We start from the raw sequence: 20665 nt of genomic DNA on the forward strand, positions 1-20665 counted from the left end.
CCAGCAGGCAGAACCCTGCCTGCGCCCGTCGTGGGTCTCCCGGGAAGACGGCGGCGCCTTGGGAGCTGCGGGACGGGCGTTTCGGGTGCTTCAGCAGAAAAATGGGTGAGTTTGTGGGCGTCGCTGGGCTGGGAGCGGGCGTGCCGAGAAGCGCGTCGGGGAGCGGCTGGGAAGGCAGGTCCGGAGGGAACGGCGGCGCTCGTTGTCGATGCCGGGAGGTTTCTCTCGCATTAGAGAATCTGCTCCAGAGCCCTTTGCCATTGCGAGCCGCTCCGCCTTAACCCGCAGGGCTTTGGAAGCGGGAGTCTGCCGCCCAAGCAAGCGGCAGTAAATAAGCATTAAAAATACTCGTTTTAATTACGTTAAATTAGTAAAGAGGAGGGAAAACCGATCCCTTCCCGTAGCCAAAATCCCTATTGCCTTTATTAATTGGGGAATTGAAACATTTAATTACACATTGAGCTGCTACCATCGCCCTGCGTTGTAATGGCACCCTTTTACCTGCTGCTGCTGCTGGCATCGCTCCGACAAAATACCGGTTTCGTGTCGGCAGCGTAGGAAGAGGGGAGGGACACGCAGGCGGGTGAGGGTTTCTTCCCCAACAAATTAGACAGATGTTTCTCGGGCTTGTTCCTAGCACAAAATTCGTTGTAATTAGCAGAGCTGTCGTCGGGTGGGAATTGTCAGCACGGTCCCACCGCTCCGTCGGTGCGCGTTTCCCCTGCCTTTAGGAAGAAACAGCTCCCGGGGGAGAATCTTGCCTTCTCCCAGTTATTTTATGATACAGTAGAAGCGCCGTCGCCTGTAGAGACTCAAGCTGCCCGTGTCCAAAACTCTCTTCCAGGTAATGAGATGCTGCAGAGCCGGGCCTGCTGCTTTTTCAGCTCTTTTCTGCGCCGTCGTGATGGAGAACGGGAGGACGAGACCTCCGGCCGACTTCTCGGGGTGCTTTGGCTGCAAAGAAAGGGAAAAACTGACCTTTTGAACAGAGACCTGGGGCCGTGAGACGGCGGTCGCCGTGACCGCGCTCACTCCTCCCAGCCAGCAGACAGCTTTTGCAACGCTGTTGTGTCATCCCGACCCGCGGGCATGTAGGATGTGGTCTGGGGAGAAAGGCTTGAATTAGGAGAATGCGGTTATTCCGACCGTCACGGGACGGTAGCTTCGCCCCAGTCTTTGTGCCGCTGCCAGAAAGTGAAATAGCCGGCCGCCAGCCAAAGCCTGCTTAAAAAAACCCCAAAAGCAGACTTTTTGCAAGTGCAGGTCGGCACCTGGGAAGTCGGATCGCGCTGGAAGGGAGGAGCATCCCGACGCTGGAAGCCTTTGCTCGGTGTCCTGTCCTCCCTTCTCCCGAGGGCGTGGGTGACAGGTTACAGCCCAAACAGCCTCTCTTTGCTTTCCGGGTTGGTCGGGACCTCTCGAGGGCAGCGAAGGGCACGCACAGGCCTTTGGAAAGCTCGCTCGCCGGCCGAGAGCGCCGCCCTCCTCTGCCTCCCTTGACCTTGCTTAGGAAGGCCTGAGCGCCCGCCTCTCCCCTGCGGCCTCCCTGCACGCCCCGCCGTGGCCCAAGCCCAGGCAGCGGCAGAAGCGCCTGGGGACAATCCCGTTTCACAGACTCACAGGCTGGAATCATCTAGTCCAACCTTCTCCCGCCCGCCCAGCCGCTCCTCCCTCTCCACGGCGAAGGGGACCCGCAAAACGTCACTCTCGCCTCCTGCGCGCGGGCAAACGATGCAGCTGAGGAACTTTTTATGCGCAGGGCCGTGGCACGCTTACGGCTTCGTCAGCTTAGCCGTGAGAAGATGAGGCTGCTGCAGGGGACGTGGCTGCTGGCGTCCTGCCTTTGCAGCAGGAGCGGTCTTCGGTACCGCCTCATCTCTCGTTTCCCACCTCCCCCTTGTTTTCCACCTTTCCCTCTTCCCCCTCCAGTCCTTTCTGGACAGACCAAAGCATCGCTGGAGCAGCAGCGCTGCCCCTCGCAGCTCCCACCCTTCCTCCCTGCCTGCCCCGCGCGCGAGATGCGGCTGCCTGTTCACAGCACAGAAAGACGCTGCCGTCGACCGCGATAATTTATTGCAAATACAACAGAGCGATGCGGACGTGCGAGGAGCGAGCTGCTGCGCCGGGCCACGGCCATCGACCGCCACAGGCTTGGCTACGGGGGGTTCGCAGGGGACGCTAAGGCAGCGTCATCAGTAAGTGACGCTACCGCACGTGTCGCCGGTGCAAAGCGCTGCCCCCCGCGCTGCCTCTGCCTTGTCGCCTTCCCGCGCTCGCTCGGCGAGTGCTGCGGGAAAAGCCCCTGCTGCTTAAAAAAAAAAGAAGTAAAGCAGGTACACAGGGAAGGGAAAAAAGCCTGCAAGGCTGCCGGAGGGGTTGGCGAAGGGCACGGTAAAAGGTGCAGGAGCTGTCCCTGCAACGGGAGGCGCGCGGGGCGCAGTGCCCCGAGTCCCTAGATGACCAGGTCTGCGTTTTTGGGGTGCGGGTGGTGGCCCCCGGCAGGACCCCGTGTGACGGGGGGCTGGCGGCAGGTGGGGGCCGGCGGCGTTGCTGTCCTCGTGGAGCAGGCGCTGCAGGCGAGGAGCAGCCCGCCGGCGGCGAGGAAGGCTCCGGCGAACCAGCCCAGGAAGATGGCCTCCCCGAATTCCCACCGGGGGACGATGTCGGGGACAGTGTCGTCCCAGAAGTCGAGGACGGTGTTGTAGGCGACCCAGGACACCGGCGCCAGGGTGCCCGTCCCCGCCGTGCCGAACGCAGCTCCCCCGGCGAGCAGGAGCCGCCGCTTTAGCCCGGGTTTGTCCTCGCAGGCCCTCCAGCCCTGCAGCCCCGGGGCGGCGAGGAGGCACCCCAGCAGCCCCAGCCCGTTGGAGAGGCACATCAGGAGGCGGGAGACGCGCAGCGCCGGCGGCAGCGCCAGGAAGGAGCCGTGGGCTCGGCACTCGACCGACCCCTCCTCCCGGGCAATGCAGACCTGCCAGAGCCCCATGGTCCACACCTCCAGCTCGTTCAGGTCCAGGTTGAGGCTCTTCCAGAGCGGCACGAAGGTGGTGACGCAGGAGGAGACCCACCCGAGGAGGGCTAGCAGCATCCCCCCCGCCTGCGCCTTCACCCGCCAGCCCCCGGCCATGCTAACGCCGCCCCGCTAACCTGCGCGCCGGGCCCAGATAAGCCGCCCTGAGCGGCGGCCGTGGGCATTAACGCTTGTGGAGCAGCGTCCGCCCCGCCACCGGCCGCGTCTGGCGCCGAGGGGAGAGAAATCAAGCCTGTTCCTCCAACGCCGGGGTGTGGCCACGGTCATTTTCCAGCCGTTGTCAGTTTTTCCACGCTAAAAGCAAAGCGCGCCCAGCTCAGCAGGAAGAGCCAGGTGCGTGGTCGCCGTGCCTCCGGCCAGGGCCCTGCCGCTGCCTCGCCGTGCCCGGGAGGGTTAAGCCAAAGCATGCAAATCCTCCGAGCCTCGGCCAGCCCGAAGCCAGAGCCTTGGCAGGGAAAGCGCCTCCGAGCAGCAGCACTCTGGCTGTGGTGGGACAGGGAGGGGACCCCGAGTGGGATGTGGAGAGCCAGCTTCTGGCTCTGCTCGGGGGGGGTTGAGGCATCGATTCTCATTTGGTCATTAAATAAATATGCAAAGGGGCCTTCGAGAGCTGCATCGAGGATGGGGACGCTCAAGGGAGGGTGCGCCTGTGCTCGCTGCTCGCGGGCAGGCGCCCATCAGCCCCTCCTGTACCCAGCACCTCGTCGGGATGTGGTCACCGGTGCTTTGCACGAGCAAACTCCTGCCTGGGAGAAGAGGTCCTGCTGCAAGGCGAAGGTGGGGGAAAAGGGTGGGCCGCACTGTCAGGAAAATCCCAACTTTGTGCTGGCGCTCGCCTCCCGTCTGCCCCCGCACGTGTCCCCTCTGCAGGGTCCAGCTTGCAGATTCATCTTCCCTCGGAGATTAGTGACTAATCTCTCCTTCATCTGCCGTCTGTCTTATCATCGGGGGGATCGGGGGCCAGGCTGGTGAATTACTGCCTCCTCGGGGGGCCAGCCCCGGGAGCATCAGGGGGGCCTTCGCAGGGAGCCCGCAAAAGGAGGGCACAGCATGGGGCGAGGGAGCACAGACCGGGCAGGAGAGGGGGGACATTTTCCAGCCCTGGCTGGTGGTCACATCCCGCATCCCCAGGAGTGGACGGGGAGCATCATCCTGGGGGCAAGAGCAGGGAAATCCCCTGGGAAACCCCTCCTGCTCCCTCCGACTAATTAATCATCTCGAGGTAATTGTGCCTGTCATCGAGACAGATTAACAGGCAGCCTTCTGCCACGGGAGCAGGATCGGCGGCGGCCGCCGAGCTCCCGTCCCTTCCCTCCCAGCCCGGTGGAGGGTCCCATCCACAAACAGCGAGAAGATGCTCGTCTGCAACCGGGGCGCAGCGGGAGCCACGAGCCAGGGAAAACGTCCACCTGTCCGGCAGCTGCTCCGTCTGGTCATGAGGTGGGTGCCCCCTCGCCTGGGGGTCTGCGTCGGGCCAGGGGCCAGGAGCATGGGTGTGCGGAGAGAGGCCAGACCCCCGCACCACCCTCTGTACTCAAAATAATCCCCCGCTTTACATCCCCTGCAGCAGGACCCTAAGCCCAGCCCAGGGCTGAGCCCCTGCCCCAGCACCGCCATGGTGCTCCCCTGCGCCCGCGGCAGCGTCGGTGGCGGCCAGCTGGTGCCTGAGGAGCCCCGCGGCCGCAGCAACTCCATCCCCCCAGCGCAGACCCCCACCGCCAAGCACTTGCTGGCCTACCTGCCCCGGCCACCCACCGACACCAGCCGGTACGGCACCTTTCCCCAGAAGGTATGGCTTGCGCCGGGGCTCTCGGGCATCCTTCGGACGGGGTGCCGCCGGGCAGTCGCCGGAGGCGATTTCTCACTGACGGCCCCCTTTCCGCCCTGCAGCCCGACCTCCCGGCCGCCCCTGGGGCCGTGGCAGAGGACAGCCGGCAGCAAGCCGGTGCCGCTGCCGCCAAGAGAAGTGCCCTGATGCCAAACTACCCATCCCCGCCCTGCCGCGGCGGCAGCGCCTTTCCTGGCGAGCCGTTCCTGCCGCCGAGCTGCGGCAGCGTGGCCACCCAGCACCATCCCAGCGATCCGTCCCGGTGCCCACCAGCTGCCCGCCGGTACCCGCTGCACGTGCTGAGCACGTACAATGTCCCCACCTCGGCGCGTGGCAAGGCCCCCGCCCGCAGCAGCGCTGTCCCTGCCCCGGAGGGGCTGCAGAGCCGGCGCCGCAAGCTGCGGGAGGAGGACGGGCCGGTGGTCCAGGCCGGCAAGCGGCAGCGGCAGCGCTACGTGACCAAGGTGGGCAAGTGCCAGGTGAACCTGGGCAACATCCAGGAGAAGAAGCGGTTCCTCTCGGACATCTTCACCACCATCGTGGACCTCAAGTACCGCTGGTTCCTCTTCGTCTTCATGATGTGTTACCTCGTCACCTGGGTCGTCTTCGGCACCGTCTACTTCTTTGACGCCTGGGCGCGGGGCGACGTCGGGCACCGGGGCGACCCCGAGTGGCGGGCGTGCATCGAGAACGTGGACGGCTTCGTCTCTGCCTTGCTCTTCTCAGTGGAAAGCCAGCGGACCATCGGCTACGGCTCCCGGATGGTGACGGCCAACTGCGCCGAGGGCGTCATCCTGCTGATGGCGCAGTCCATCGTCGGCTCCATGATCGATGCCCTGATGGTGGGCTGCATGTTCGTCAAGATCTCCCGGCCCAAGAAGCGCGCCCAGACCCTCATCTTCAGCAAGAACTGCGTCATCTCCCGCCGGGACGAGAAGCTCTGCCTGATGTTCCGCGTGGGGGACCTGCGGGACAGCCACATGGTGGACGCCAAGATCCGGGCCAAGCTGATCAAGTCCCGGCAGACGGCCGAGGGAGAGTTCATCCCCCTGGAGCAGTCGGAGCTGAACCTGGGCTATGACACGGGGGAGGACCGCCTGTTCCTGGTGGAGCCCCAGATCATCTGCCATGTCATCAACCGCCGCAGCCCCTTCTGGGACATGTCGGCCGAGTCCCTGCGCCGGGAGCAGTTTGAAATCATCATCATCCTCGAGGGCATCGTGGAAGCCACAGGTGAGTGGTCCGCGGGGTTGGGGAGGGACGGGCGGCTCCCCTGGGGTCCCGGAGATGCCAGGCGAACCCAGGCTTGGGGTCGGCGTCCTGCCAAGAGATGCCCGGGGTCAAAACCGGTGCCACCCCAGCTATGGGGGACCTGGGGCTGGAAGCCCCCCGTTAGGTTTCCTCGTTAGGTTCCCTGCGGCGGCGCCCTGCCACTCTGCCCGCTGGCAGCTCAGCCGCTGTCTCGCTGCAGGAATGACGTGCCAAGCCCGCACCTCATACACGGAGGATGAGATCCTCTGGGGGTACCGCTTCGAGCCCTGCATGTCCCTGGAGAAAGGTGCCTTCCGGGTGGACTACAGCCGCTTTGAGATGACCTTTGAGGTGCAGACCCCGGCGGTCAGCGCCAAGGAGCTGCAGGAGCTGAAGGAGCTGGAGCAGCAGGAGCGCTCCACCACGCTCAGCCTCTACTGGGACCACCTCCTGCAGCTCCGCGCCCCGCCGGCGACCCGGGGCGGCGAGGATGCTCTCACCGGGCCGAGCGTCTGCGGCAGCACGGCCAAGGGCAGCCGGGCTGAGCCGCCAGAGCGGGGGGCTGCCGCCTGAGCCACCCACGGGGGGGCCGCAGGACGGGATGCCCAGCCGTGCCCCCTGCGTGCGGTGGCTGCCTGGCGGAGGGTCCCGTGCCTGCAGTGCCATAGAGAACCTGCTGCTGCGGGGCCGAGCCCTCCTGCCCCCAGCCCCCGCCCACGGCACGACTTCTGCAGAGCTGCTCTTCTGCAGCGAGGACCACGAGAGCCAAACAGCGGGCCATTGAAGTCTCCTAATTAAAAGAACCACACAAATGAAGCAGCAGCGTTTGGTTTGTTTGGACACCACTTGTTGGGGCCTGCTCATACCGCATAAGGGTGGGACTGCTGCTGCACAGCACGGGGAGGGGTGGGCAGGAGCCCAGGCTGGCAGGGAAGCGCTCCTGCCCCCCCCCACCCTCCTTTGCCCCCCAAAAATAGAGTCACACCTGCGCACAGCACACATTTTGCCTCACGTCCCCCCCCACTGCACCACTTGTGGCTCCAGGACCCCCCCACAGACCGACATCGCCCCACATTCCCCCCCAAACTGCCCCCTGTTACCCCAGGACCACCCCATCACAAAAATTCCCACCGGAGGCGAGAGGCTGGGATGCAGTTTAATAGAAGTAAATTAATACAATAAATTCTATTAATTACTTTAATAAGATTAAATTAATGGCATCAGGCGCGTCCGTGTCTGTTCCCGAGCAGGGGGCGCCCCAGCTGCATGGGGGGGGCACCTGTGGGTGGCCTTACCCGGGGCGGGGGGGTCTCTCCCACCCTCCAGCCCCAGCACAGCCCAGCGGCGAGGCGCCCCAGCGCCTAACGCGACCTTTCAGAGCGATGTGTATCCGTAAAAAGGGGCTGGCTGGGGGGCGTCGCCGTTCCCCACGGCAGCCCCCAGCGCTGCGCTCGGGGGTGTCGCTCGCTGGGAAGGAGAGGATCAGATCCTCGTGGGTTCTGCTGCCTCCGCAGGCGCCCCTTTGCCCGCTCTTCATGAAGCCGTCCTGGGCTCGCCCGGCGGGTCTCGCCCGGCTTGGGCGCTGCTCCTGCCTGCCATCCCGCCGAGCAGAGGCGAGCCCGGGTCACCCCGCTGCCGCCCGGCCCCGAACGGAGGGGAGAAGCACCGTCAACGCCCGCTGGTGCCGTCCAGAGGGGCAGCGAGGACGTGCCCGCCGGCAGAGCCCGCCCCCGCCCCCGCGGGGCCCCCCAGGGCCGCCCTGGGACCGAGCGCTGCCAGCCTGCAGCTGCCGGCCGGCGGTGGGGACGGGAGCGGCCGAAACACCCCCCGCACCCCCCCAGGTTGCCCCAGCCCCACCCCAGCGCCCCACACCCTGCCCCAGGCAACCCCCAGCGCCCCACACCCTGCCCCGGGCCCCCCCCCACTGCCCCACACCTTGTCCCGGGCCCCCAGCTGGCCCCCCAGCGTGCCCCACGGGCACCCCCCGCCCCATCCCGCGCGCTTTGCCGGCATCACGCGGCGGCAAGGGGCTGCCGCCGTACGCAAACGAGCGCGGCCCGACCCGCACAACCATCGCCTGGCACGTCGGTCGCGCCGTTTACATGTCGTTAACACCCAAACGCCGCTCCCCGCGCGGGCCACGGACGCGGGTATTACGCAGGGGTTTGCGGTTCGCGGCACGCGGGCGCCCCGTGACGCTGCCCGTGCCCCCGCGTCCGTTCGTGTCCGCGGCCCCGCCGTACCGGGCTGGAACGCTCGCGCCTCCCAGCCGCCAGGGGGCGCTGCCGCCCGCCCGTCCGCCCGCGCCGCTCTGTGCCCCACTTCCGGCGCACGGACGTGACGCATATTGTGGCGCGCCCCGGCGAGGCGCAGCGCTGTCCGGCGGCGGCGGTGGCGGCGGCGGGCCCGGTAAGCGCCCGGCGGGCCCGGTGAGCGCCCAGCGCGCCGCTGCGCCCTCCCGGCAGCCTCCCGACGGGTCCCGCCGCGGCCGTTGCCGGCCCCGGGGGCGGCTCTCCCGCAGCCCGGCCCCGGTCGCAGCCCGACCCCGGTCCCCCCCCCCCGCCCCCGCATGGCGCGGCGCTGAGGGGAGATGACCGACCAGGAGAACAACAACAGCAGCAGCAGCATTTCCAGCAACCCCTTCGCCGCCCTCTTCGGCTCTCTCGCCGACGCCAAGCACTTCGCCGCCGTCCAGAAGCAGCAGCAGCAGCTGCGGCAGCTGAGAGGTGGGTCCCGGGAGTGCCGGCGGGCACCGGGCGGCCCCCCAGCCCGGGCCGAGCAGCGACTTCTCCCTTTTTGCAGGAGACGAGACTTCGGTGAGCCAGGATGACTCGGACAACAGCGTCTCCGAGAGCCTGGACGACTGCGATTACTCAGTGGCCGAGATCAGCCGCTCCTTCCGCTCGCAGCGGGAGCTCTGCGAGCAGCTCAACATCAACCACATGATCCAGAGGATCTTCCTCATCACCCTGGATAACAGTGAGCGCCGGGGAACCCCTCTTTTTGGGCAGGGGTCCGGCCCCGGGGGCGCGGCAGGCTGGGGATGCTCCGTCACGCTGGGCAGAGCTCCCCGGATCTGCCGGAGATCGGATGCCGGAGGGCACACGCCGCAGTGCTGCGGCTTGCAACGCGTCCTCCGTCCCTCGGGGTGAAACGTGGGTCGATCCGCGCTTTCCTCAGGCGACCCCAGCATGAAGAGCGGGAATGGGATCCCAGCGCGCTGCGTCTACCTGGAAGAAATGGCCGCGGACCTGGACGACCAGGACTGGCTGGACATGGAAAACGTCGAGCAGGTGGGCGCTCCGCTTGCTTTGCCGACGGGAATTGGCTTCATTTCCACACGCACCGCACACCCTGAGCGCGGCCCGTTTGCCAAAGCCTAGCGCAGAGCTGCCGCTTGCGGCTTCGCTGGAAACGGCCGCGGGGTTTTGGGGTACGAGGCTGAGAAAGGATTAGATTTTGCTGTTTCTCTTCCCTCCTCCGGGAGGTTGCGGGAGTGTGTGGCCGTGCAGAACGCTGGGGACAGGGAGGGGAACGGATTCGGCCTGGAGGGGGCAAGGGGGTAGGCTCGTGCGCGGCTGTGGGGCCGCTGGCAGTGGGGCAGCATGCTGTCGCCTGCGCCGCCCAGCAAAACTTTGTGATCAGTGCGTGTGTGCGTGTTCAGCGTTGTGTGCAGGCACGTTGGTCATTCCTGGCAGGTTTTTCAGTGAAAATAACTTCTGTTAGGGCTGTTGTTGGTCTTAAAGGGGACCAGGGAATGTGTTTAGCCAAGGAGCAAGCCTGAGGGCGCTCAGCCTAGCGCCCTGTTACCTAACGAGAGATCGAGGGAGCTCCTTCCAGCAGAAAGAACCGAGCCTGCAGCAATACGGGGTTTCTTTTTCACTTCCTATCTGTCTTTGCCGGTGCCCAGGCCCTGTTCACCCGCTTGCTGCTGCCGGAGCCTGGAAACCACCTGATTTACATGACCTCCGCCAGCACGCAGAACCTCTCCGCCGACCGCGACGCTGGGGAGAGACAGATTCTGCGCTACCTCTACGCCTGTTTCCAGAGGGCAAGAGAGGAGGTGGGCAGGAGTGCCTGAGGCAGGAGGCAGCTTTGTCACCCGGCTTTCTAGTCCGAGGTGGCCTAGCTGGGGTTTTAAGGGCCAGAAGCGGATGCCAGTGTCCCGACTCTGTCCCCTTCTCCTTGCGCAGATAACCAAGGTCCCGGAGAACCTGCTGCCCTTCGCTGTGCGCTGCCGGAACCTGACCGTGTCAAACACTCGCACTGTCCTCCTCACCCCAGAGATTTACATCAACCAGAACGTGTACGAGCAGCTGGTGGACCTGATGCTGGAGGCGCTGAGAGCGGCGCGTAAGTCTGGCTGGGCTGCGCCGCTTGCTTGGCGCTGCGGGGCTGCCCTTCGCCTTAAAGCTTGCGGGAAGAGCGTCGCGGGCTCGGGTGAAGCTTTGGCTCCCCTCGCCGCTAAAAGGGGAGGGCGGCGTGCAGGTCGTGGCGCGTATACGTGCACCGAGGTTGGGCCGCTTGGGGTGTCGTGGTAACGGCCTTGCTTCCCGCACTAGACTTTGAAGACACGACCGAGTTTCTCGAGGAGGTCATAGAGGCTTTGACGATGGACGAGGAGGTGCGGACGTTCGGGGAGGTCATGGTTCCCGTGTTTGACATCCTGCTGGGCAGAATCAAGGACCTGGACCTCTGCCAGATCCTGCTGTACACGTACTTCGACGTGCTGCTCTACTTCACAAAGCAGAAGGACGTAGCGAAGGTGGGTGCCTCGGCCCGATCGGGAGCTCCCCACGGGTTCTGTGTGCAGGAGGGGCATGTTTATAGGGCCTGGTCTGTTGCGGTCAAACCAATGGTACAGTGTAACAACAGCCTGTGTGTGCGCTCTTGCCCCCTCCTCCTTTCTAATAGCCTGTCCCAAGCCCATCGGTTTGTGGGGGTTTTTACTGGGATTTTACATAACTCTCGGCCCGTCCTGCTGCGTTCCATAGGTTTTTGCAGGCTACATCCAGCCCAAGGATCCCAGCAATGGGCAGATGTACCAGAAGACTTTGCTAGGCACCATTTTAAACATCTCCTGCTTGCTAAAGACCCCCGGCGTTGTGGAGAACCACGGCTATTTTCTGAATCCATCCCGATCCAGCCCGCAAGAGATCAAAGTGCAGGAATCCAACATCCATCAGGTGGGCCGAAGCGCGGCAGTACTGCTTCTCTTTGTGTTTCAGCAGCCCCTCGTTGCCTGAGGCTTAAAGACGCAATGTCAGGGCTTTAGTTCTGCTGCTGGCTCTTGTAATAATCCGGCTTGTGACTCAGCAGGTCACAAAACTGCTTTGGATTCCCCAGCCGTAACATCCAAACGGTTTCGCCCGCTTCCTCGGGTTGTTGTAACCCGAGTCTTTGTGCCGAGCAAGTTGTGTTCTGTCAGAGTAGTTGCCTGGGCTTTGGGGAAAGGGCAGGGTGGCACTTGTGGAACAGATGCCAGCACCGTAACTTGAGGTGCTACATGAAGATGGTCTCCTCGGGTGTTGTAATCACGGGGAAGTAGTTTTCAGTGCCCGTCCCATAATTAAAACGCTAATTGGCTCCCCGGCAGGGTAAGTGAGAGGCAACGTTCTCTCTTGTTATAAAAGTAAACAGCTTCCTCAGAAGAGCAGCACTGGGAGCGTGTAAGGAGCCAAGCACCGGAACGCAGGGTATAATTACAGGAGTAAACTCGGGTGCAGTAGGGGTTGCAGAGGGGGGCTTTCCCAGTCCCGCGTTCTTTCGGGGTCATTGTTGCTGCCAAAAATGCGTCCAGGGTTTTGGTTTTACTCCCCACGGAAACAACCTGCTCTCGACTGTGCTTTTGAGGATCTCCCTAGTTATTCTTTGCTGCTGGCTTTGGGATTTGGCCCACTTGTAACACGCGTATCTGCCAGGCGATTAACAGAGGCGTCCTGGCTGTGGTTTACTTGGGAAGCCCTGCCCGTGAAGGGCAGGGTGCGGCCCGGAGCCGGGAGAGCTCTGAGAGCATTAATGACGGGAGAGGCAAAAGACCGATCCCGCCAATGACCCCTTGGGCCGCGTTCTCTTCCCCGTAACAGTTTATGGCCCAGTTCCACGAGAAGATCTACCAGATGCTGAAGAACCTGTTGCAGTTGTCTCCTGAGACGAAGCACAGGATTCTCTCCTGGCTGGGAAACTGCCTCCACGCGAACGCGGGCCGCACCAAAATTTGGGCCAACCAGATGCCGGAGATCTTCTTCCAGATGTACGCCTCGGATGCCTTCTTCCTCAACCTGGGAGCCGCCCTCCTGAAGCTCTGCCAGCCCTTCTGCAAACCAAAATCAGCAAGGCTGCTAACCTTCGACCCTACTTACTGTGCCCTGAAGGAGCTGAACGAAGAGGAGAGGAGGAGTAAGAACGTGCATATGAAAGGTACGCCCAGACCTTGGGGGAGGAAAGGAAGGAGAAAAGGGGTCTCCCGGGTCCTTACCTCTCAACCGTGCAGGTAAAGGGAGAGATGAAGGAGCCGAGAGGAGCGAGGGAAGAGCTGAACACAAATAAAACGCTGCCTCGCATCACCAGCAGTTGTTTTGCATCTTCAGCAGGGGCCCTCTCGAGCCCTCTCCTCGCTGGCGCTGCTGGGAAGGACTTGCCACACAGATGCTTTTCATTCCAGGTCTGGAAAAAGAAACGTGCTTGATACCCGCCCTGAGCGAGCAAGAGCCGGAGTTTGCCAGCAGCTACAATCTGGTGACAGAGAACCTGGTGCTCACACAGTATACCCTTCACTTGGGATTTCACAGGTAAGTGTCCCGTTGCTGTGCCGGCCTGTCCCCAAGGCCTTCGCCGCCCTCACGGCGGTCAGCGTGCCACTGAAGCGCCCGGCGTTTGAGAGAGGGTTTTTATGGCTGGGTTCAAGTCACGTCCGGTATCCCGAAGTGACGCGAGCGCTTAAGCCATAGGTACCAGACAGCTCCTGCTGCTCTTCTGCACCCCTGTATGGCCACGTACGTTTTTGAGTCGATACTCGGAACGCAGAGCGTGCCAGTTGCACTGCTGACTGCATTTCACTGTGCGTTTTGACTGACGTTTGAGCCTCGGGCTGCATCGTTTTGGAGAGAAACTTTGCCCGCTGGTGCTCCCTGTCAACGCTGACAGTCTTACAGGCTCCGTGTTATTTATAGAAAGATAACAAGCAAGCGCTGGGTGTCCGTGGGTCGCGCGCATCCCCCCTCTCCTCGGGGGAGCGAGCAGCTGGCATCTCGCTCCTCTACCGGAAAGTATCTCGGCAGCAGAGCGCCCGCCTGCTGCGAGCTGTCTCTGAACCGCCCCAGTAAATGGATTTAACCTGAAGCAGAGACGCAAGGTAGCTGCCCGTTTCCAGGAAAGGATTTTCTGGATGCCAGAACACGCTATTTCTCTCAGCTTCCCTCTGCAAATCGTTGCCTGGATACTGTGAGGTCACCGCTGATCCAGGCACCGTCCCCTTCTGCTTTATTCTCTAAATATAGAAATAGATGAAAAGTCATGCGAGCGGCCCGTTGCTGGGAAACAGAAAATGTCACCTCGCGGGCGTCTCCGGGCGTGCCGATTCCTGACCTTGGTAGCCTAATGGGGCTCGCGGCTGCCCCGGCTCGTTGCCCGCGCCTCTGCAGAGGGCTTTGCAGCGGTCTCCGGTTTACCGGCCCGCTCTGCAGGCCGCGGCGGTGCCGGGGCGAGGTCTGGTATCCTCCCAGGCCCTGCCTTTCTCCAAAGGCTTCCCATCACCGGCCCCCCAGGCAGGGCATCCACAGGAAACGGTCTGAACAGGATAAAAGCATGCGCTAGCTTACGTATTGCTTGGGCACTCTGTGCCGAGCGTATACACGTCCCGGCTCATCATCTTGCCTTGTTTCCCGGGTAGGTTGCACGACCAGATGGTAAAGATAAACCAAAGCCTTCACCGCCTGCAAGTAGCGTGGCGAGAAGCCCAGCAGAGCTCCAGCCCTGCTGCCGACAGCCTCAGGGAGCAGTTCGAGCGCCTGATGACCATCTATCTCTCCACCAAGACGGCGATGACGGAGCCGCAGATGCTGCAGAACTGCCTGAATCTGCAGGTGTCCATGGCGGTCCTGCTGGTGCAGCTGGCCATGGGGAACCGCGGGACGGAGCCGCTGGAGCTGACCTTCCCGCTGCCAGAGGTGGAAAACAGCGCGTTGGCCTACGTGCCAGGTGAAGGCGCTTGTCCTGCCGGCAGTGTGTCTGTGCGGCTGCGCGATTAACCCTCCAAGTCCGGAGCTACTCACGTAATACCACCTTTAGAGTGGCTTCGCATATGTGGCCCCGTTCCTTAAGGCGTTCATAGCGCCCGGGTTTCCTCTTCACTGAGATGCTTAAAGGACATTCTGCCTGTGAAAAGAAGGGTTCCAGAGCACGTAAGGAAGCGCAGGGAGGGTCAGCTGCAGCTTCAGAAATGTCAGCAGTGAGGTCGGGAGCTCCAAAGCAAGCTGGGACCTCTGAGTTCGCCTTACAGGCTGTAATCCTGGTACCACCTGGATGGTCACTGGGAGAGCTCTCCAGGGAAGCACCGTTCTCCCCAGGGCAGGACGCAGTGCTACAACCGATGGTGTCTGTCTTTGCCTAGAATATTCTCTCTGAAGAGGGCCGCTATCCTCTAAAACTTGGGGCTCTGTGAGGGGGCGTACTTAGCGTACCTAAGCGCGCTGCTGACCTCTTAGATATCCCACTCGCGGCCAAGGTGCAAGGTTTTGTCAAATACCGTACTGATTTACTATCCTCCCTATGCACAAAACCCTCCTTGTGGTTTCTGTTGTCGAGAGAGTCCCTTCCCTTGAGTTTTTCTTGTAACGGCGCGTACAGTCAGCCGGGCGGCTGCTGGGTTTCACCCTGTAAGCGACCTGACTTCTGAGAGAGGTGAAGTGAATCCTGTGCGGTACAAACTGCATCAGGCCAGGCATCCGTCCTGGCTGCGGCGTTCCGACACAGCCAGTTAATTCCCGAAGCTTCAGTCGGAGTCAGGGTGACGAGGGGGGAGCGCACGGGAGGCTAGGGCAGGGCAGAACGAGCTGCCCGAGGAGGAGCTCACGTGCAATCTCTGCTTGCAGAATTCTTTGCCGATAATCTGGGCGACTTCTTCATTTTCCTGCGGCGTTTTGCTGACGACATCTTGGAGGCTTCTGCTGACTCTCTGGAGCACGTCCTTCACTTTGTTACTGTTTTCATGGGCGATGTGGAGAGGTACGTACAGCCCCGGGTGCGAGCCCTGGCCGCTTCTCTGCGGAGTACCCAGAGGGGAACAAGCGCAAGTGGAAATTGTCAGAGGTGTTTTGAGGTTCGGTTTAGACGTCCGTGAGAGGGTTGATCTCATTGGAAAAGGTAAATTCTGCCTGTAGGAGGCACCACTAGCAAACAAGGCCCTGCCTGAAGGATGCGAGGTACGAACGGGATTCGCTGTCCGAATACTCGTTTGGTCCTGTTGCGCCAGAGCCGTTCTGGTGCTGGTTACAGGAAGCTGTTGGGATTGATCTGTCTGGAGTACCTCTATCAAGTCTACTGTGGTGGCTGAGCACTGAGCAAAATTGAGTAGCTTTATCGATCTTCCTGATAAGACAGCACTGCACACGCCACGACTCTCCTGTTCGTTTGTTTACGCTTGTGTGTGTAAATAGAGCGAACTCCCGGTGGCGCAGGAGCAGGTGGAGATTTAACTTGGTAGGCAGCTCTCGCTGTTCCTGCCGGCCTGGGGCCGGCCCCGGGAGACGGCAGCTGTAGTTCCTCCTGGCAGCACCCTGTGGCGTGCCCTTGGGCAGGCGGTTTGCCTTCTGCGCCACGCGTGCAGCGGAGGAGAGCTCTACCCTCGCCTCCGTGGTCTGTCACGTCCTGGGCAGCAGGCTCAGCGGGCAGAGCGCTTTGGACTTGCACGAGGAGCACGAAGCAAGTCGCTGGGCAGTACGGAAAGGGCTGGGACGGCAGGTCAGGGTTGCTTGGGAGCTACAGTGTGCGCTACCGGGGCGGGAGGGAAGGCCAGCTTTGCTGTTCCCACACCCCCTGGCCTCCCTGCCTGAGAATTAACTGCGGTCATCGAGCGCACTCCTTCACCCCCTGGCCCTGCCGGCGCTGAGAGGGAGCTGCCGGATGCTGGTGCTAGTTTTATGGCTGATCTGCAGCAACTTGGGCGGGCACTCCCGCAGGGGTGGGCACAGCTCCTGGAGCGTTCCCTGCACAGCTCGGCCCCCACACCCCAGCCCTCCTGCCAGCCTGGGTTTGCTTTCTTGTTTTCTCTCGCAGGATGAAAAACCCTCATCTGCGAGCCAAGCTGGCAGAAGTGTTGGAAGCCGTGATGCCTCACTTAGATCAGGCCCAGAACCCGCTCGTCTCGAGTGTGTTTCATCGCAAGCGAGTGTTCTGCTCTTACCAAAACGCTGCCCATCTTGCCGAGGCGCTTATCAAAGTCTTTGTGGATATCGAGTTTACCGGTAAGCGCCAAAGGGGGAGAGTTGTCTTCCTTCCGTCACCTCTGCAGGGGGGAACGCCGCCAGGGTTTGGAGTATGTCAGCGAAAACAAATTAATCTATTTGCACTTTGTCAACCTGCTCCGTGCCGTTAGGCAGGTGGCATTCCAGCAAAGCGTCGGTCCTCTGGCTCATGCAGAACTGGGTATCTAGAATGGGAAACCTCCAGATCTCAAGCTTTTCAGCTTAGCAATGCTTATAGCGGGCCCTCGCCCGTTCTTTTGTAACGCGGGGTTGCTTGTAGCGCTTTGAAATCAGCGGTGAGACTTCACCGGCCTGCGCAGGAGCAGGGGTTTCACTGCAGATGAACTGTGAAAAGGAATCGGCAGCCCCTGCCTGTCCCCGCTGCCTGCCTCAAACGCTCTTGCGTTTGCTCACGCCTAGGTGACCCGCACCAGTTTGAACAGAAGTTTAACTACCGCCGTCCCATGTATCCCATCCTGAGGTACATGTGGGGCACGGATTCCTACCGGCAGAGCATAAAGGTGAGGCAGGAGGCGCACGTACAGGCGTGTGCGCACAGCTCTGTATGGACCCGGATCTGGGTCCTGCCCTCGGGACGCTGCCGCAGCGTTCGCTGTTCTCTCCTCCCTCGCAGGCTCTGGCCGATTACGCCTCAGAGAACCTGGAGGCCATGAACCCCCCTCTCTTCTTGCGCTTCCTCAATCTGCTCATGAACGATGCCATTTTCCTGTTGGATGAAGCCATACAGGTAGGGCTGAGCGCGCGTGCTGTCGGCGTCACGTAAGCAGCAGTTCTCGCTCCCCTGAGGCTGGCGGGGTGCGATCCTGACCGTCCGTCCCTCGGACAGCATCTGTTTGCTCTGGTCCTGCCCGATGATTGCGCAGTAGATACTTGCAGGGAAGGGCTCCAGTGCCCTGGGAGAAGGGGTGAAGGCAGGAGGGCGGCGGGGTCTGGGGCGCCGCGCATGGGGCGCTCCCTTCCCTCCCTTCAGTCTCGGGGGGGCCGGTCAGAACAGAGAGGAGGAAAGGGTCTTTTCTCAGATCCAGCGCGAACACGCTGGGGGAGTTGCGAGGACATCTGCCTGTTGCTAATCTGGGCGCAGCCAGGCTTTGAACAACCTCCGTGGGCTTTTGACAGCCAAAACCCCTGGGCCTTTCTGCTGGTGCTTTATCCTAACAAAGGCCTTCTGTCTCCAGGCCGCTCTCCTTTGGGTTTACAAGGCGAGCACCAGGTGAGCTCATGTCCCTGGTGTGTGGTGACTGTGTCTCCGCGCCTTTCAGAGCTGCCTGTGGCTGCTAGAAAGGGCTTTTTTGGGCAGCTTTTACTTGCCGTAGAACTGATTGTCAGGAGGCTGGCAGAGGAGATGGGCGGAGTGGATATCGCCCATCTGGCTGCGAACATTTATGGACTTTCTACGGTTTGCCGTCTAAATGAACGTTCTGCGCTTTGAGAGACGCGCGGGGTTGCGCGAGGCCTCTTCGAGCACCCTGTCGCACTTTTCACTCCCGACTTGGCCTCCATCAGCCCGCAGCGGGGCAGAACGGGTCTGGCTTAACCGTCGCTGCCCCGTTACCTGCCCATTCTCCCATACGCTTCCCCGCTGTGTCTTTGCAGTACCTCAGTAAGATTAAGATTCAGCAGATCGAGAAGGACCGTGGCGAATGGGACGGCCTGTCCCAGGAGGCTCGCCGGGAGAAGGAGTCGAGCCTGCAGATGTTTGGCCAGCTGGCACGCTTCCACAACATCATGTCCAACGAAACCATTGGCACCCTGGCCTTCCTGACCTCAGGTGGGGAGAGCAACCCCTCCTGCCTGCTAGGACCCCGGGAAGGGCCCTGCCTGGCGGCGGGGGGGCAGACGGGAGCCTGGTTTCAGGGTGGTTGGAGCGGGATGGGTTTGCTGTGAAGCTGAGGGAGCTGTTGGTGTCTGTTCCAGAAATTAAGTCCCTGTTCGTGCATCCTTTCCTTGCTGAGCGCATCATCTCCATGCTCAACTACTTTCTGCAACACCTGGTTGGGCCTAAAATGGGAGCTTTGAAAGTCAAGGATTTCAGCGAGTTTGACTTCAAGCCGCAGCAGCTTGTGTCTGACATCTGCACCATCTACCTGAACCTCGGGTAGGTGAGGAGGGAGAGCCAGCGTGCGGGGTGGCAGGAGCCAGCCTGCAGCCATCGGGGGATGTCCTGCCTCGCAGAGCTCCGTGGGCCCTGCCCCTCTGGGAACGGCACTAACGCGATTGCTCTGCGTGCCTACTGCAGGCCTTTTGGAAGCGTGCTGTGCTTTTTTGGAGTAATTTAAATTACCAGGGGAAGTCAGCTGCAGGCCAGCTAGCAGGGGTGGAAGTTAAGCACCATCACGGTTACGTTCATAGCTTGGCTCACTCCGGAGAGGGCCTGGGAGAAATGCTTAGTGACGGTCGAGCTTTTCCCTAGCTTTGACTCCGCTGCTGCGGCACGGCATCTGTTGGTGAGGACTGTGTTTCACAGCCCCATAAATGTGGATTCTTAAGCCTTTGCTCTCTTTCAACCCCTGGTCCAGGGACGAAGAGAACTTCTGTGCCACGGTGCCCAAGGATGGCCGCTCCTATTCACCGACGCTCTTTGCCCAGACTGTTCGGGTTCTGAAGAAAATCAACAAGCCTGGCAACATGATAGTGTCTTTCAGTAACCTGGCTGAGAGGATCAAGGTGAGAACCAGAGCAAATTGAAGCTCACGAAAAAAGGTGGAACTGGGTCCTAGTGTCCTCTTCCATCTGCGTATCTCTGCCTCTTTGCTGCGGAGCTGGATTTGTGGGAGTGGGGCTTCCTCGGAGGCTCGGGTGCGGCAACTGGGGAGGGCTCCCTGCCAGCACGGACCTGCAAATGCTTCAGCTACGAGCCAGGAGCAAACCTGGCTTTGAAAGAACCGGGAGGCCGAGCCTCTAAAAGCAGCGCCTGCCTGCCAGTCTCTTGCAGACCGCCAGCAGCAGGAGGAGGAGACGTATGCGGACGCCTGCGATGAGTTCCTGGATCCGATCATGAGCACTCTGATGTCGGACCCCGTGATACTGCCCTCCTCCCGGGTCACTGTGGACCGCTCCACTATCGCCCGGCACCTCCTCAGGTACGAAGCGCAGGCCTCGGGCTCTGATGCTTTTGGGGGATCTGTTTCACTTATCCAGTGACACCCTGCCTCGGAGCGTCTGCTTCACTTATCAGCAGAAAGATCATGCCGCTCCGCCTGGCCTCTCTTCCTCTCGGGTTTTTTTCTTCTCCTAGAGCCAGAATTGTCTGAATAATCTCCTCAGCGCTTTGTCTTTCAGTGACCAGACGGATCCCTTCAATCGGAGCCCCCTCACCATGGACCAGATCAGACCGAACACAGAGCTTAAAGAGAAGATCCAGCGGTGGCTCGCAGAGAGGAAGAAGCAGAAGGAGGAGATGGAGGACACACTGAACTGAAAACCGGGGTCTCGTCCCTGGGCCTGCCGTCACGGGCGCGATGAATGCCTTCCGGGGGTGGCGGATGGAGCTCCAGGGCGCCTGCACAACTCGCCACCGCCTCCGGAGCCTCTCCCAGGACCTTCCCTTTCATCCCTCATTCTGTCTTTTCCTTTCAAGACTTACTCTTTACTATTAAGACTTTCCACCGCACTACAGCTTTGAGCCTCTGCCTCGGGGAAGAGCGCAGCCTCTCTTGCGTGGCCCGGCCCCTCTATTACTCGTCCTTCGTGTTGGCCGTCTTCTTTTCCAGCTGCACCAAGAACCTCCCTCTGTTCTCTTGCTATGTTCAAACTCTGTACCCGTACGTTCCCCATGAAAGCGGCGCCTCCGCACCCCGAGCCGCTGCCGGGGCTCAGTGTGGGCTGGAGGGGGCTGCTCGTAGGCGCCTGTTGCGCGGTGGGGCGGAAAATGGAGGGGTTGTTGGAAATCAAATACAGAGATGAGCTGAGCGCTGTTGGTGGAGGTCTGGCAGCGGGGGGGCCCTACCTGCGGAAAAGCCTCTTTGGTTTTTGGGCCGGGCGCAGCGGGGCGGGAGCGGCACCCCGCGGGTCTCGAACCGGTGGCGCCGCGGCGCGGGGTCCTCGCTAGGGGCTGCCCGCGGCAGACGCCTG

General features: G+C 61.8%; 3 protein-coding genes across 3 annotated transcripts; 2 read left to right on the forward strand and 1 right to left on the reverse strand.

Moving 5' to 3' along the window:
- Positions 1-2224: 2224 nt before the first annotated feature.
- Positions 2225-3502, reverse strand: CLDN25 (claudin 25). Its single transcript, XM_064471013.1, has one exon. It carries the CDS (start codon positions 3125-3127, stop codon positions 2453-2455), a length of 675 nt encoding a protein of 224 aa, XP_064327083.1. The 5' UTR covers positions 3128-3502; the 3' UTR covers positions 2225-2452.
- Positions 3067-7267, forward strand: LOC135316705 (G protein-activated inward rectifier potassium channel 4-like). The gene is made up of 4 exons (XM_064471011.1): positions 3067-4471; positions 4599-4820; positions 4922-6092; positions 6331-7267. The coding sequence occupies exons 2-4, from the start codon at positions 4647-4649 to the stop codon at positions 6681-6683; spliced, it is 1698 nt and encodes a 565-aa protein (XP_064327081.1). The 5' UTR covers positions 3067-4471; positions 4599-4646; the 3' UTR covers positions 6684-7267.
- A 1196-nt stretch (positions 7268-8463) lies between these two features.
- On the forward strand, positions 8464-20502 carry UBE4A (ubiquitination factor E4A). The gene is made up of 19 exons (XM_064471066.1): positions 8464-8836; positions 8913-9089; positions 9291-9403; positions 10021-10173; positions 10304-10463; positions 10673-10875; positions 11105-11296; positions 12197-12530; positions 12775-12901; positions 14002-14309; positions 15203-15335; positions 16386-16573; positions 16994-17094; positions 17208-17321; positions 18188-18362; positions 18509-18689; positions 19111-19258; positions 19517-19674; positions 19874-20502. The coding sequence occupies exons 1-19, from the start codon at positions 8701-8703 to the stop codon at positions 20010-20012; spliced, it is 3240 nt and encodes a 1079-aa protein (XP_064327136.1). The 5' UTR covers positions 8464-8700; the 3' UTR covers positions 20013-20502.
- Positions 20503-20665: the final 163 nt, after the last annotated feature.

Source organism: Phalacrocorax carbo, chromosome 21 (assembly GCF_963921805.1).
Source record: "Phalacrocorax carbo chromosome 21, bPhaCar2.1, whole genome shotgun sequence".
Classification (NCBI taxonomy): Eukaryota; Metazoa; Chordata; class Aves; order Suliformes; family Phalacrocoracidae; genus Phalacrocorax; species Phalacrocorax carbo.

Coding starts and splice junctions, on each gene's coding strand:
- CLDN25 (XM_064471013.1), bottom strand. CDS start 3,127: ATGGCCGGGGGCTGGCGGGTGAAGGCGCAGGCGGGGGGGATGCTGCTA.
- LOC135316705 (XM_064471011.1), top strand. CDS start 4,647: ATGGTGCTCCCCTGCGCCCGCGGCAGCGTCGGTGGCGGCCAGCTGGTG. Junction 4,821..4,921: donor ACGGCACCTTTCCCCAGAAG/GTATGGCTTGCG, acceptor TCCGCCCTGCAG/CCCGACCTCCCGGCCGCCCC. Junction 6,093..6,330: donor GGGCATCGTGGAAGCCACAG/GTGAGTGGTCCG, acceptor GTCTCGCTGCAG/GAATGACGTGCCAAGCCCGC.
- UBE4A (XM_064471066.1), top strand. CDS start 8,701: ATGACCGACCAGGAGAACAACAACAGCAGCAGCAGCATTTCCAGCAAC. Junction 10,174..10,303: donor TCCAGAGGGCAAGAGAGGAG/GTGGGCAGGAGT, acceptor CTCCTTGCGCAG/ATAACCAAGGTCCCGGAGAA. Junction 10,464..10,672: donor GGAGGCGCTGAGAGCGGCGC/GTAAGTCTGGCT, acceptor TTCCCGCACTAG/ACTTTGAAGACACGACCGAG.